The following is a 16,545-nucleotide window of genomic DNA, read 5'->3' as shown; positions in this document are numbered from 1 at the left end:
TTCCTGCTCCTCCTTCCCTCCCCCTCCCCCCCAGTTTTTATTTAAAATCTGTAAAACCAGTTCCCCATCCCTCACATGTGTGCGTACTGCTGGGGCTGGGTATTAGCATCTCCGTCATACTTGTTTCCTGTCTAAAAATGATGAACCACCCAATTTGTATATTTATAGTTTAAAATAATGGCAAGAAAAGGTACAGGAAAGGAGGCGTTTTCCTCCTCTGCATACAAATGTACAGTTTTTCTTTGGAAGGACTTGCCAAGAATGAAGACCTTAGTATTCATTGTGTTTCACAAAAACATCATGAGTTAGAAAAATTTGTTTGTATCTGCAAGCATTTTTAGAAAGTTTCAGTCACTGCTGGTGAGTAGGCAGTGATGGTAAACTCAGGCGCGCACTCTGAGTAAAGACTTTTAGCTGACGGGATGGATCTATCTCTAGGATGCAAAATGCTTGAAATAATGGATCATGTCTTCTAGCCATTTACTGTGACAGTGAGGTCCCTTTTTCTCCAAAAAAAACCCCAAGGGAATAACCCATTTGCTGCCTTTCATTTGCTTGAAATGGTGTAGCAGTTCTCTTTTGAGCTTGTTTAAACTGTTATAAATCATGCTTAACAGTGCTCATGTGCTTCTTTCCCAGGTTATCCAGGGTCTGGTTGTTGGAAAACTCACTAAACACTGCACGGAGAGGACCCTGCTCAGGCTCAGCGTCTTTGTCTTCGCTGGCGTGGGCCTAGGCATGGTAAGGCTTGGCATCAAGTCATCCATGGTGCCGTTTAATAACATAGTGACCCGAGGTCCATGAGACCTGACTGCAAGCTCTACCCCTTGAAAAGCGACCGCCAGTTTTTCTGGGTGGTCCCCGGGGGGGGGGGAACCACCTCTCCTGGGCCTCTGTGCAAACAGAGCCGCACTCACAGTAAGCGCCACGCCAAATAACGATAAAAAGCCACGTAATAGCTACAGGGATTAAAAAAAGAAATTAATCTTGCACAAAAAGTCGTTAAGTCCCTCCTGAGTCACTGGATTTGCATAGAAATCCTGCCCTTGGTCTTGTCAGTGACTGCATTTCCTGAACTACCCAGAAAGTAAATGAAGATTATGGGGGGTAAAATCATTGCGGTTGTATGCTTCTGCGAGACAGTGGAGGTTGTGTGCTTTTATTCTGGGGCTTTATTTTTGCCTAATTCCCCCAAGCTGAGAGTATTTGGGGAAGGAGGTAGCAAGGCAATAATTTTGTTCCTTCCTTTTGGGATGAGTGATGTTACCCGTTGCCAGTTGTGTCTGCATGGGCGACAGTTGATGCCAATCTCAACGGTAATTGGAAAATCGAGTTGACGTAGGCAGCTCTGCCGGTAATCGTATTTGCTCAGATAAGCCACACTCAGGGAACCGATAGCTCTGCCAAGGTGATGGGGACGGAGGAGGGGTGCACACTGGCCCCCATCAGCAAGATGGGCCCAAAGGACGATTGAGCTGCGTCAGCCTTTCAACATTCCCTGTAGGGTTTGGCCTTGAGCCTTGCTGCTGGGGCACCAGCACTCTCTCCGGCGTGGGTAGGATGGATGCCTTTCCCACAACCACGCTGCAGCCACAGGGAGGTCAGGGCCAAATTCTGGAAGGTATTGAGGCTCATGGTTCCTAGCTACATGGATGAGATGAGGCATTTATGCACCTTTGCTAATCTGAGGCTAAATCGTGTGTCCGAGATAGGGCTGGGAAGGGAGGACGGATGCAGATGAAGGACTGGCTTTGCAGGTGGAGCGTGGTCCCCCTCTCTGGAATTTTGGGGCTCATGGTGGTGCTGCTAGGTGGTGGGATGCTTGAGAAGGGTCCCTCCCATGCGGTGTCACGTGTTTTTGACTGGCATCCACGTGCCACCTTAGCAAGAGACATCTGCGCAGGGGTTGGTGCTCTTGAGCATGGCCTGGGAAGGGCTTTGAAGGTCTCGCCATTGTTTCTTGTTCATGGGTGGGAGCAATTAGGTGGGACCAAGGTGGACCTGGCCCATCTGGAGCACCCCCAACCAGGTGCAGGGCTGCTGGGACTGGCTCCCTGTGCCAAATCCCGGTCCCATGGGAATCAGGCAGAGGAGCAACATGGAGTGAACAGGTTTTGTGCACTGAGGTCTCGCTGAAGGGGAAGGCTGGAGGGGGCTGAAGGTAGGAGAGAAAACCTCGATGGCAGAGAAGGGACACACGGGGTGGCATGGCTTGCAGTCCCTAATGCCCCAGTGTGGGGAGGCTCACATCGGATGGGAAGGGAAATCATTTTAGAGTTGGCAATTACACCAAGCCCAGAGGGCTGTGGGCATCCTGACAGCACGGGTCTGGGGACAAGGGTCAGCAATGACTTCCCACAAGAACTATTCATAGGCAAACGCAGCTGTGATCCTCTTCACTGGGGATGCCTTATTAAAAAACGCTCTGTTTGAGCGGCTGCCGAGAAAACATCCGTTTCTGGGGTGGCTTTCTGTCTCGGCGGGGATGACTGCCGTCACAGTGGCAGGCCCCAAATGCAGAGATTAAGGCGTGAAGCTTTTAATCCCCCACAGCCGCTGGTGAAGGAGCATCCTGCCCACTGGCCCTGCTGCATCTGGCCTCCACACGAAGCACATCCCCTCCCCAAAGGGTGGAAGTGAGGAGAAAAGCTAGCTGCTAATAAGAGACACACTGAAACCCGTCTTCATATTGCCAGGAGGGGGGCTGAAGTGTTTTTGGAAGGCGGGCACCAGCGGCTGCAGACAGACAGACAGACGGTGCAGCTGGGAAGAGGTTGCAGGATGTTCCCAGCAATCGGCAGCTGGAGAAGGGAAGGGGTGGGCTGAGAGCTCAGCAATAACACCTGGAAAAAGAGAGGAGGGGAGAGCCGGTGTCTGATCTGCAGATGCAAGCCGGGAGCGCGTGGGCAGGGGTGTAGGAGGGCTTGGCGGTTGCGACGGGGAAGTTTTTCCCTTTGTCTGAAGGCACGGCTGTGCCTGGTCCTGCCTCGCTGCCTGCATTTCCCAGGAGTTCGCTTTTTGAGCCTGTCTGCTGAAACTCCTGGTTCTGCCTCGCTCACCTGAAGAACGCCATCAGATCTGCTCAGGTCAAAGAGACTGCTACCTACCCAGTGGCTGAGGAGTAGCAGAGACTGGGCTCTGTCATTTCCAGGTCCCAGGGCAGCTAGGAGCCATTTCCCCTGGTTTTACAGGAGGCACAGACATGGCCCAGCTCTTTTCTGCCCACTTGCTTCAGCCCATGAGGGAATTCATACAAGGCAGGGGAGAGTTAAAGCTGTTTTTCCCTATGAGCTCTGCAAAGTTGTCCTGCAATGACATTTGCCCTAGCAGGGAATTATTCTCCCTCCGTCTGAATGTTTATGTACCAAATACCTGTTCCTCTGTCTTTGTTCTCGGGTTCCTTAATCAAAGTGCCTAGATCTTAACCAAAACGTAGGCAAAGAGCCCCTCCGAGGAGAGAAACCTGGCTGCGTGTGAGTCTAGAGGGGAACTAGGAATAAACCTCAGTATTTCCAAGTCATTAGTGAGCGATGTCTCTGGGCTTCTCCATCTTCTGTAGCCGAGAGGCAGGGACCAGATCTTAGGAGAGAGAACTCCAGAGAATGAAACTTCTGGCTAAACCAGCGACAGAAACGTTTTCCAGCCGCAATAACACACCTTGAGACATGGGTGAGGGCAGGAGACTTGCAAGAAAGGGGGAATTTCCTTTCCATGCCCCAGAGAAATCCATTCATTTGACCAGCAGGTCTTGTGAATGAGCCGAGAGCCGCTGTAGCCCCACGGCTTAGGGAGCTTCACCGCTTTTTGTTTCAGTATTAAACAGCTGGAGGGATGTCTCCGCTAAGAATATGTGCAATAACAAAATCATTACTCTCCCTAATTATGCTCGCTAATGTGCGCTTATGGCCAGAAGACCTATTCCAGATTACTGAATTCGGTGAATTTATTAGCAAGGAAGCAGCAGAACAGGATTAGAAATCCCAAAGGTACGGCGTTACACAATGCACCGCGCTCATTTATTTTGACAAGCTCAGTTTAGTTTTAATTATTTATGATAATGAACTGAAATGCCTTCTCTAGGCTGTTTTGTATAAGTAATGGAGGCTTCCTGAAGTACACCACATGCATCTGCTGTTCAACGTTTCCTCAGGAGTTGGACAAGAGACAGAAGACGGGGGGAAGGGTGCGGGAACGTCACTAATTCCCAGACGCTAAAAATACTCACAGCAGTGCCGGAGAAACGTGCCGCCAGATTGTAGGGTATCGTTTGCTACTTACACTGCATGCTTGGAATAATTCACTGCAGACAAATGGTGGGCTATGAAAGACCCTGCAATGGCCAAAGCTGCACCATCATGTAACAGTTGTGGCTCCCGTAATTTACCTAAGTCATGGGTTTGGCTCGTCATGTTTTTCTAGATTGTTTCTTGCCACAGAGTCACCACCTGTGTTCTCTAATGATCCATGGTCCGTTTTGTCCCGTCCCTTAGGCCCTGATGAGGACTGTGTGGCACTACTGCATCATTGCGGTGCCACTGATGTTCGCCTTCAGCACGCTGGGCACCATCACCGACAGCATTCTCACCAAGGCCGTCCCCTCCTCTGACACTGGTAAGACTTGTAAAAAAAGATCGGACTGGTCTTTTCTCATTTTTGAGTCCATCGGGTGCTTCCCAGCTCACACCACCGCTATTGAGCACTGGGGCACATTCACGGCGAATGCCCAATTGCCCATCAAACATGACTTGGCAGTTGCAGACAATGGATGCCAACAGAGCGGATGAATGGGGACCAGCGGGGCTAATACAGGATGAGCTTGAACAACATTGAGCAAACATCCTGCGACCCACTGCTTCTGATCCTGTGCTGACATCCATAGTGCTGGACACAGTAAGGGAAGCCTCTCCCAAACATTCCTTTCCATGCGAGCCCAAGATACGTTCAAGAGAAAAAAAAAAAGCTGCTTTTCCACCGTGAGGGTGACTGAAGGGGCTGTTCATTCACGCCTTTTAACTTAGGGCATCTCAGGAGGGTATTCTGGATCACTCTTTGGAAACATGTTTGGCCTGATGCAGTAATTGGCCCCCTCTCTACATTTTGGCCATGTTTCAGTCAGAGAGTCTTAAAATATAGAGACTATATTTCTCTATACATGAGGGCTGAGGTGCAGCAGTAGACGCACAAATCTTTATACCTGTGTTTTTTCTTCTGTCGACAAAGGAAATATGCCTACATTATTGTCATGGGAGCCTTGCTGGGTTTGTCCCAGAATGGAGCTGGGTTAACCCAGTTTGGTGTCTTTTACTCAAGCTCTTTCATGGTTTACTCCCCGAGCCATGTTCACCGGGTACCCGAGAGTGTCTCTGCTCTAGCTGAGCCTTTCTGGGATGCCGGCCTGCACCCTTCATCTCCCCTAGCAGCCGTCTCAGCAAATACCTCTGCATAGACCCTACCGAGAAATGGGAGTTATAGTTTGTGCAGCCCATTAGTGAAGTTTATAAAGCACTTTTGAGATGCTTCTGGATGAAGAGCTTTTCTAAATGTCACTTCAGTAGTTTATTTGTAGAGCTGAAGACTATATCTCCTACAAATGCTGGGAGACTGCGATTTCCAAGCGTGATACTTCTACCTGGGAGGACCACTTAGGTCCCGGGGAGGCAAGGACTGGGGATGTCCCAGGCCCTCTGCTCAGATGGGAAGAAAAACTGCTGTTTCATGAGTTGGAGCGATGTTCATGTGAGGAGAGAGAGACAGGGGGAAGGGCACCAAGCGGCTTTGGGATGTACAGCCAAGCTGGAATTCATCCAGGCTCTTCTCAAAGGGGCTTTGTGAGGAAAACTGGAGCATTGCTTGGCTTTTAGAGCCTGAAGGCAGGCTTGGGTCAGAGAGGAAAATGGGTTTTAGTTGCCTCACCCTGTTCCCCACTTGCGTATGTTGTTAGGTCAGCCTGCGCCTCGGTGGGACAGACGGTCTCCGCATGGCAGGCAGGATGGCAGGGCAGGACAGAGGCAGCCTGTGGGGTGGCATGGACAGTCAGGAGGGGGTCACAGGATGTCGGGAGAGCCATGAGCTACCTGGGGTTTTCTTCTGCCTGTCCATCCCAGGCTGACGCCATGCCAAGCGCTACTACAAATTGCAGAGTTATGGCTGGCTCAAAACTGGGCATGCCGAGGAGGGATGCTGCTGGCACGCAGGATTACTCGTGGTGCTGGGGGAAAACTTTGTCTCCACCACTCCTCCCCGACCTTCGCCTTTCAAACCCCACTTCCTCCTTGCAACGTTTGTGAGGGAAGAGCCATCTGGTGGGTTTGTGCTTGTTTTGAATGCACCCGGGCTGGGACCGGGGCGAAGGCAGGAATGCCTGATGCAGCAGAGCTACGTCCCGGCGAGCTGTCTCTCCGCAGCAGCTGCGGCAGTGGCGGCGTGGGTGTCTCGCAGAGAAATGCGGCTATTAAAGTGCCTGCCATCCGTCTCTGGCCGTGGGTGGCACCCCGCAACGGCTGCTCCACCCGTACGGCAGCTAAAAGGCCGCTCCTTCCTATGTGAGCCTGAGACCAGCTCTGCAAAGCGAGCGTTTTTGTGACATGTTAAAAATCCCCACTTTTCTAAAAGAGCATGAAAATACGGCTTTATGAAAAAGCCTCGCTGTTGCTGCGTCAAAAACCTGAGCACTGGCTTGCAACAACTTTTAGGTAGCGCAATGAAATCACACGTTGGGAATTTGCCTTTGGAAACATCACTTTTGAGCCTTGCTGCTGTCTTTTCCTGATGTTTTTGTCAGCCTGGGGGCAGCAGAGCCCATGGAGGTTTTTCTTTGGGCCAGGGAGAGGCTTTCCAAAGAGCTGGAGGTTGGGCTGAGCTCAGGTGTCCATCCGGATGGGGCGTTGCAGGAGGGATAATCTGTCTGCCCTTGCTAGACACTGAGTCACTCGTGCTTGCCTTTTAAATAGGTGTCTCGGAAAGAGAACAGCGGGACATAGGATGGCACCATCCCTTGCACCCATCATCCTGCTTTCAGGACCGAGCCAAGGTCACTTCCTACCGAGGCTGATGAGTTTGCCACTTGCTCTTTGCTTATGGCTGGGGCTTTGCACTGAAGGGAAGAGAGCGGAAATGATTTCATTCGTTTCCCTTTGATTTTTTTTTTTTTTTTCTCCTCTCCTCATCTTCAAAGGCAGGAAGGGAAAATTCCGCCCCACATGCACGTGCTGTTGAGCTGGGGGCGCGAGCTGGTGGGAGGGCAGCTCCGAGCCCAGGGGGACTTGCATCCGCACAAGCACTCCTTGTCAACCCCGGTCCCTCCCCGAGAATGGAGGTCTTGTTTCCGCGCAGAGCCCCCCGCCCTCGGGGGAAGGAGGGAGGGAGCCCAGCAGAGCCCTCCCTGCATAACAGGCCCATATTTCATGATTTTATTTGCACGTCAGAGGCAAAACTTTAGGAGGAGAGATTGCAGCCAGGCAGGGCTCGCCACATTGAAAACCCCCAGCCTTTGCTCGGGCTTTGCTGGTTTGAAGGCGGCCGCTGGCGGCGATGACCTAATCGTTAAATTAGGTCCTGCGATTGCCCCCGTGGGCGCAAGGCTGATCTGGGCCAGCACCATCACCTAAGCGCGGCAACAGGATGTGAGCTGGAAAGGAGGGCGAGCCAGGGCGCTCCGGCACAGCGGAGGGTGGGAGGAGGGATGGAGCCGCCTCGCTTGGGGAGCCGCCAGCACCCAACCCTGAAACCTGCGGGAGGAGGGGAGGGCTGGGGCAGGAGGGGAGGATGGGCACCCAGCCGGGATGGGTCATGCCAGGTATGGGAAAAGGTGGAAAAAAGCTGGGGAAGGAGGAAAAAATGGCAGGGAAGGTTCAGAAAGTGGGATAGCCATGATGAAGAAGGTGAGCACGTGCGTTGGCAGAGCTGAGTAAAGCGACGCAGGAATTCGTCTGCTGACGTGGTGACTTGTCCCAGTTAAAGGTCTTGCCTTGAATGAGATCCATCACATGCGCAGCTTTGAAACAGAGCTAGGGCCATGCTGCAGAGCTGAGATTTACAATGTCCCAAAGCTCGAGGGCGTCTGACACGAGGGATCTAATTTAAGCCCATTAAATAGAAATTATCTTTCTCAGCAACATGTTGGAGAAGTGCAGAGGGAGAGCCTTTTAAGAGGATAGATTTCTGCTCCAGAAAAAAAAGAAAAAAAAAGGAAAGGAAAAAAAGTGCCTCCTCAATCATAAGAGCCAGTTTGACGATTGTACGTAGCAATTAGTTTAATTCAAATACCTAGAGGGGAAAAAATAATTGCAAAACCTGCCCAGAAAGTTTGGTGGTTGTGGGATGGTTCCCATTGGCAAAGGGTCAAGGCAAGGTCCCACCCATCGCCTTTGTGTTCCCATGCGTGGGAGGAGCGCTCGGCAGCGCTTCCCGGGAGATTTCCCTCTCCGCGCGGCTACGCCCTCGGCTCAGGCTCATTGCACAAGTATTTTAAGCATGCTGATAAAAGCCCAGCAGTCGCTGGCCGGCACTACGTGAACACCTGGCTGCCTCTTCTCTCCTGGAGCCGGGGATCATTTCTCTGTGGCTACCCACGTTAGATATCACACTCGGCTCCACATCATCTTACATGCGGGACAGCATCCTCCTCATGCTGGCCCTGTGCGGTGACAATGCCCCAACGCGTGTCTTGGTGGAAAATTGATGCCAACAGCCCAAATAATCTTACTGATATTAAAAAAAAAAAAAATAATAATTGCAAACATCATTTCAGAGCAGGGCACGAGTTTCTTGCATCCACTGCCAGCTTGCCCTTCCTCCCAGTTTTGGGGGATAATGATTTTTCTGGCCAACTGGGTATTTTTTGCTCCCCTGAGAGGTTGCCTCCCTGTATGAAGACTGCAGGGCAAAGAGCACACCAGGTGCGTGGGGGCCATCTTTGCGTCCTGTGGGTCGTCCTGGCTGTCCATCTGCGCGCGGAAAAAAAATGTGCCTTTGCCAAACTGGAGGTGTTTCCCCATCCACCAGGTTCCTGTTAACAATGCAAATGGGAGAGCTGCTGGAGGGGAAACCGACCCAGCCAGGTGAAGGGCTTGCATTTCCATCCAAATTGAAATATCCGTTCTTTTTGCAAGGGGGAGTGGGGGAGTATCTCAAGGCGGGGGGGTAGGGGGGGCAGTCTTTATCTGTGGTTTTATTTATTTATTCTTAAAGACCTAGTTAGTCCTAAGCCTCTCGCTCCTGCTAAGCCCTCGAGAGCTGTTCCTCTGTCCCACACTAGAGACTAAATGGCAATTGCTGCTTGGATCGAATAGGGCCCTTTTGGGTAATTATGATATGGGAAGAATCTGTGTAATTTGCTTGGAAGTCTTGAACTTGACCCTAGAAATTACCTCTCCATCCCAAACGCAACGCATTAGTTACCAGCCCTGCTGAGTGTGATGTTCCGAAGCATCTTCTGGGGCCAAAGGCATCCTTGGAAGGCAGTGGTGAGCACCAGCTTGCTTTTTGGGCAGCATTACGGCCATCCGAACCACTCAGTAAAGAGCCGAGCTGGCTCGTGGTGGAAACTAATCCCCATGCCTCCAGGAGTCCTTAGCCTTAACAAACCCTAATTGGACCTCTATAAATAAATGCAAGAGATTATTTGAAGTGATTTGCTACTACTGCAGGGGAATACCACCAGGGACAAAGGGGATCCTGCATGCTCGTCTCCACTTTCTCATCCCAAGACTTGCCCTCACCCTGATGTCTTCTTGTCTCTGCCATCTCTCCTAGGTACAATGCTCGGGATTTGCGCTTCAGTGCAGCCCTTGACCCGCACCGTGGGCCCCACCATCGGTGGAGTATTATACAAACAATTTGGAGTCTCCTCCTTCGGCTATTTACAGCTAATTGTCAATATAGGTTTGTTTATTTACCTCTTGAAGAGTAAAATCCCACTGAGAGAGATGAAAAACCAATAACTCAGCTGCAAGAAAGTAAGCCCCTTAGTTTTTCTATAGAACTATAGATGTTCTTGAGTGTAATTTTTGATTCCATAAACCTGTGATAAAACTGTTTGAACAATACCTCGCCTTTCATCGATGTTTGCATCTAGACTACGGGACAGATTGGTTTGCAAAAGCCTTGGAGCCGTGCTGGAGCAGCTGGCGGCTGCGGGACCCCGGGAGCTATCAGGTTCCCCCCCCACACCCCGCAGCGGTGGCTGTCATTGCGGGCAATAGCTCCAGTTCCTCAGCTGTTGTCGGGCAGCATTCCTGCTTGGATTCACCAAAGCCAAGGGGATTAGGAGCCAGTGCCTCTACTCTGCTTTGGCCTTTTTGTTCACCCACCCCCCCCACCCCCCCACCCCCCCCCCCCCCCACACACACAATGGTACTGAGGAAAATCGGGGTAAAACACATCTGCTTTTGAGTGTCATTTTGCTGCATTAAATGCACCTCTGGAGTTCTTGTGCTAGAGAGGAATTGAGGCCAAAGGCTCTCAAACGCTGTGGCCAAACGTCGGCTACATCCACAGCTCAATCATGTGCAACCCTGCCCCTGCACGAGCCCGGCGGGCGGCAGCGTAGCTGCCAGCAGCGTGCCAGGAGGATGCGAAGCCCCGATGAAGCATGCTGCAGTGCCAGAGCCTCCCTGCTGCTTCCAGAAACGGGGGCCAACCCTCCTTCCAGGAATTTTTTTTTTTTTCCCCCTGTACTGAGTCTCTCTTGCTCTTACTACAGGCTACTTGGAATTACATACTTTGCAACTTCCTCTAGTACAAAGTCTCCCGCAAGAATTGCATGGATATTGGGAGGGGGAAATTACCCGATTGAAATTACCAGATTTGGAGTGTTAGTAGCGCGTACCTTGCCTGCTAGGCTCAGAGTCCTGGCTGCCAGAGCTGAGTCACACGCTACAGCATTGCTCTCGAGGAAGCCCAGTTCAGTTAGTGATAATTGAGCCTCAAAAGATAAAACTTTTTTTTTTTTTTTAAATATGTAGCTTTTTTTTTTTATAAAACTGTTTTTTTCTCCAAGCTTCTTGGTCCAGGAACTGTTGGAAAAAAAAGACCGTCTCCGTTCTTCCGAGTTATCCTGTCGAAATTTAACTCGACCTAGAGACTGCAGAGGTGGAGGAAGGAGGGAGCGAGGCGTTCAGCTTGCTTTGTTGCGAAGCTGAGGAATCCCATGGAGCGTCAGCACTGTGTTATTCTGAAATCAAGAATCCAGTTTTCTGCCTTAGCACAGCACTAAGCTATGGGGGCCGGGGGAAGGACGTGGGGCGTTAGCAGGCAGCAGCATTTTATTGTTGCAGGGACCTCTTGTTCCTTCTGTAGCCGCCATTACTCAATTATATGGGAAATCACTTCAAAAGCGGCACTTATCCAAGTTGTGGTAGGCTTTTCTATTTCCACCACTGACCAGAATTGGACCTCAACACACTTTCCCTCCCTGCTAGGAAGACGAGGTCAAACGCAAATGAATTATCTGGGCTTTCTCCACCTCCCACTGCCGAGTCCGGGGCACCAAAAAGCAGAGCTTACCCACTCTTTTTAAGCCACTACACCACTGCCCATTCCACAAACGTGCATCAACAAAAGTTACTGCAGCCCAGAGTACAGTAATAAAAAGTGAACATTTCAAGTCATTTATTTGGAATGGACATATTAATGCAAAGGCAATATTAAGACCAGTAACTGTTGAAAGACATTCATCAAAATAAATACAAATATAGATACTACAAATAATTTAAATTGTGTTTAACACCATCAGTCATTGTTGAATCTTCCTGGCGTCTCATAAATAGAAGATAATTGTTCGCAAAGCCATGCCACTCAAAACACGTGGACGCTTCGCTACAAGTCCTTTACGAACGTCTTTGGTTTTTCTTTAGACGCATCTCGGGCAAAGCTCGGGGCTTTTTGCTGAGCAGCCTCAACGGGCTTGGAGAAAACCAAGCTGCTTCCAGCTCTCTTCTTCGCTTTCCTTCATTGGTACCCTGTCCCATTTCAGTCCAAGACACTTGATCTGGTTTATCATCCAGTGGTATGCTCTAAAGGTGGCAAAAGAAAGCAGGTTAGTTAAATGAACATGGCAGCGAGGCAGAAAAAAAAAAGCAGGGTTTTAACGGCAGAGTCAGCTTTCCGCATTTATTTCCGCAAATATCGGATTTTTAGCAAATTCTGGAAGGAAAGCACTGCTGAGTGCCACTTCTTACTTCCACACCTCACCGCCGCAATTCTCAGCGCCACGCATAAGCTCGGCTCCCACCCAGCGTCGCACCAGGAAAGGGGGAGCGAGCCCCGAAACTCCTGTGCCGAAGTGGCCCGGCAGCACGCCCCGGTTTCGGGGTGCGGCTGAGGCACACTGGTGGGGTGGTGGTGGGGCCGGAGAGGCGGCGGCGGTGGGGCCGGGGTGGGGGGGTCCCCCTCCATTAAGAACCAAAAAGGGGGTGAGCAGTGCCAGCGGAGCCCCACCGCCCATCCCCGTCTGATTTCCCAGAGCGGGCAGAGAGGGTGGGGGGGTGTCCCTCCATTAAGAACCAAAAAGGGGGTGAGCAGTGCCAGCGGAGCCCCACCGCCCGTCCCCGTCTGATTTCCCAGAGCGGGCAGAGGGGGTTGGGGGGGAAATGATGAAAAATGTTTAAAAAATTAGAAGGCCATGCCGGAGCGCGTTGGGGGCCGTGGAGGGGCTCACCTGGGGCCTGGGCTGGCCGGGGGCGAGCGGCGGCGGCTCAGGGCGCCCGGGCCATCCGCCGCTCCTGGGCGCCCGCCGCCTGCTCCATCTCCTGCCGGCTCTTGAAGTCCTGGATGGCCCGCTTGTTCTGGAAGTCGATGAGGGCCATGGTGATGGAGGCGTTCCAGCAGCTCTGGTCCGGGCACCGAAAGTCAATCTCCTTGCGGTCCTTGGTGACGATGGTGAAGTAGATGTACTTGCCCGTGCGCTCCACGCAGTCCACCTTGAGGATGGAGCCGAAGCCCAGCTCCTTACCCTTGGCCCGCTTGTGCCCGTCGGGGAAGAGGCTGAGGCTGTCCTTGGTCAGCACCACCAGCTTCTTCTTCCACAGCTGGAAAAGGCTGTCGCTCCGCTTCTCCAGCTCGCCCTCGCGGATCACCTCGGCTTCCATCTTCATCCTCCCTTCCTCGGCGGCTCCGCTGCGGCTGCGGCTGCGGCTCCGGCTCCGGCTCCGGCTCGGGCGGCAATGACCCAGCCTCGCCGTGACGGGAACAATTTATTGCAATGAATCAGCGCCGGGCGCCTTCCGGTGCCTCCCCCGGGGAGCCCGGCCCGCCGCCCCCTCGCCGCCCCGCCTCCCGCCCGCCCCCCCGGGCCGCGCTCCCCGCCCGTCGGCGCTGGGATGCGGGGGGGGGGAGGATGGATGGTTGTCTGCGAGGGAGGGGGGGGTCCCCCGGCAGCAAAGGGGAAGGTGCTGGATGGTGCCCCGCCTGCCTGGGGATGGGGAGGTGGGTGCCCCCCCCCCCCCCCGGGGGCCCCCAATCTCAGCTACCCCCGTGGGTGGGGGGAGAGCGGCCACCCTGTGAGGGGACCCCAATTCTGCTCCCCTCTCGTCCCCCTCCCCCCCGTGGGTTTCTTCTGCCCAGCAGAGGTGAGGATGGAGCCACTGTGACCAGATGCACCCCCCCATCTCGCCCCTCTGAGTATTCCCTCCCACATCTCAGGTCCACTCTGGGCTTCACGGTGCTCCCAAAACCACATCCCTGTGGTCCTGGGCCCAGGCACCTCTGCCACATTGGGTCTACCCTGGCACCATCTCCACCTGGCGCAGAAGGGCCTGAAACTCACCTGTCAGGTCACTGCCATCTCCCACGGGCACCCCACCCATGGGCAACTGGCTTGGACCCTAGCTCCTGGTTGCCCTAAGAGGCTCAGCCGGGACCTGGCCAAGCCCATCAGCCTCACTTGAGGCCCCGCATCCAGTCGGCTCTGCGCCATCACCATCAGCCCTTCCTGCATCCTGTCCTCAGGGCACCTCACCTCTCCAGGTTTGCATTAACACTTCTCCCCCTTACCTTTTCTGTTGTCCCCTGCAATCACATTTTCTTCCCGTTTTCTTCCCCCCAGTCCATTCCCCCCTCCCAGGGAAGGCACCACAGTTCATTATAGCCTGGCCAGAACCCAGCACCACGGGGAAATCAGTAAAGGCTGTGGCGGTTGGAAGTGATATTTAAGAAACACGTGCAAGCCTGCAGTCCTTTCCTCTCGCACACCATTCATTTTGTCACCCTTTTACGGCAGTTGACACAAGGCCCATCCAGCTTCCTACCCGCTGCTGCAGCGAGGGCAGGGCAGCGCTTAATGAGCTTATTCACGCTGTTTCCAAAGCTGTGTTTGCACGGCTACGTCCTTTGTGCAGTGTCACCTTTTGGACTTTGGACCATCTTCCCCTCTATCTTTTTTTCTTGAGCGACCGACATCTCTATAGGTGTTCGCAAGCCAAACCCCAGAGGTGAGTTTACAAAGCGGGGCCCGGTCCTTTGAAGAGCTTGGCGGCGTTCCCGGGGACTTCGGCAGGGTCAGAAGCCCATTCCCAGGAACGAATTACACGTACAGCCAAACCCGTTTCCGCTGCAAATCACTCATCAGCTGGAGTTTAAAGCCGCCCTTTGATAATTCGCGGCAGTGTGCACATCTGTGGGGAGGGCCAGAACAAAGGTGGGGAGGGCCAGAACAAAGGTGGGGAGGGGGGGGCCTGCGCGATGCTCTCGGGGCTGGATGAATGAGCCGGGAACGGTTTGGCTGAGCCTCTCAGGGTGGGGACCGCGCTGAGAAGGTCACGCTGGCCGTCACTGCTTGTGGAGCAGGAGAGTGGCTGCAGACCATGCAGGTGGCTGTGACCTAGGGTGAAGAGCTACGGACTTTTCCCTGAAAACCAACGCTGTATGTCATTTTTTAGGGTGATACGATTTGTTTTGATTGACTAACCATCAGGCTGCACAGCTACATTTTCTGGTCTGCTCTGTAAAACAGCAAGTTCCATCCCAAAAGGCCACATAAGAATAAGGGAGTTGGAGCCAGGCAGGAGCAGAGCTGGGTCTTAAGCAGAAATCATTATGATATTTTTAATTGGGCTCCAAAATACAAGAGGGAATGGTTTTTGCGCACAGGAAATGGGACACCACTTCAAAAAGAGCAAAAAACAAAACAAGGCAGCGATTCAGGAGCATACAAGGAACATCTGGAGGAAGGCTCCCGGTGAGGAAAAGCTGCAGGACTTGGCATGTTTGTGCACACCTTGCTTCAAAAGGTCCGGTAAAAAAAAAAAAATAAAAAAATTCACTTTTAAATGAAACTTGCATCTGCGGATGCGGGGTCAGCAGCCCGCTTTGGTCTCTGCCTTTTCACTTTTGCTTTCATCTGAGTGATTTTTCTTACACATTTAAACATCATTTTGAAAAATTCAAAGCCTCCCCCAGCTGTCACTGCAGTCAGCTTGTCTCAGCACTGGCCAAATTGTAAAACTGCTAGAAAAATAAAAGATTATTAGGGAAAAAATGTGAAAAAATTGCTCGCGGTATAGAAAAAGGTGGCTTCTTGCAGAACAGGGACCCTCATTTCCAATGTCCATTGTAGAAAGGCTCTGCTTTTTAAAGCAGCACAGACTTGTTAAGTGGATAACCCCGTAAAAGGAAAGTCCAGTGCATTAAAACACCATAATTTTAAGTCTCTGGCGTTGTGACCATGCAAAAATTCCATAAAGAAGGTTTTAAAGCCTATTTACTTCTACTGAGACAGAAAGCAAAGGTGATTCCAAGCAGCAAAGTTGAATCATGGGCAATCTTCTGTGGAACACATCTCAGGAAGGAACGGAGAGCTTCAAGGAGCTCAGAGCAATCTGACCTGGGAAACATGTGGCAATTGCCTACAAGGAAATAGCACAGCCCTAATACCTAGTGCATGCCGTGGAAGCTGGTCACTATGGTTACAAGCATTAGAGCACCAGCTTTGCTTGGAAAAAGAAAAAAAATGGGTATATGGCCTTATTTTTTAAATAATAAGGTTTAATATTCGTAGGCGAGGAGCTGAGAGCCGAGTGCTAATTTCATCTCCAGTGCTTGGGGAGAGGGGTAAGAGATGCGGTGCAGCCCTGCGCCATAGCCCGGCACCGAAGCTTGGGACAAGCATGGGACGAGTGTCACGGGGGAGGGTTGAGTACGTGTAGGTGGCAGGTGGCTTTGCTAATTAAGGGCCACGATTCAGCTTTAGCTAATAGAAGCTCTGGGTGACTGCAGTTCAGGTGACTGCTGTTGCCCCCCCGTCCACACCGGGGCTGGTGGCAGGGAGAAACCTGTCGCTGCCTTTAGTTTGGGTTTAGTTCAGTTGGGTTTAGTTGTGCTACCAGTGAGAGCAAGAGAAGAGATTTTTTTCTTGCAACCCACCACGTCACACCTGTGCCTCGGCAGTACGTGAGCCCCCAAATACAACTACCATGGCTGCCATTAAAAAAAGTTGTCAGGCACCAGCCCCTTTTTTACCCCCCAAATACAAGAAATCTGCGGGAATTTGAAAATTTGGGAATCTGAAAATTTAGGAATGTGTCTCTCTTCTTAGAAAGGGGGGAGAAA

General features: G+C 52.0%; 2 protein-coding genes across 2 annotated transcripts in view; one reads left to right on the top strand and one right to left on the bottom strand.

The window, feature by feature from the left end:
- Positions 1-9,941, top strand: part of SLC67A1 (solute carrier family 67 member 1) — a gene marked incomplete at its 3' end in the record, with an annotated part of 65,882 nt that extends 55,941 nt beyond the window's left edge. The window contains exons 8-10 of the mRNA XM_082484964.1: positions 640-741; positions 4,491-4,611; positions 9,754-9,941. Coding sequence (XP_082341090.1) covers positions 640-741; positions 4,491-4,611; positions 9,754-9,941 — 411 coding nt within the window. The remainder of the gene's footprint in view (positions 1-639; positions 742-4,490; positions 4,612-9,753) is intronic.
- Positions 9,942-11,535: 1,594 nt separating this feature from the next.
- On the bottom strand, positions 11,536-13,150 carry PHLDA2 (pleckstrin homology like domain family A member 2). Its single transcript, XM_082485977.1, has 2 exons — positions 12,659-13,150; positions 11,536-12,014 (listed from the first exon to the last, which is right to left on the bottom strand). Exon 1 carries the CDS (start codon positions 13,092-13,094, stop codon positions 12,696-12,698), a length of 399 nt encoding a protein of 132 aa, XP_082342103.1. The 5' UTR covers positions 13,095-13,150; the 3' UTR covers positions 11,536-12,014; positions 12,659-12,695.
- Positions 13,151-16,545: the final 3,395 nt, after the last annotated feature.

This window comes from Vanellus vanellus (assembly GCF_965231255.1).
Source record: "Vanellus vanellus genome assembly, chromosome: 6".
Lineage (NCBI taxonomy): Eukaryota > Metazoa > Chordata > Aves > Charadriiformes > Charadriidae > Vanellus > Vanellus vanellus.
This window is presented reverse-complemented; position numbering and strand designations above follow the sequence as displayed.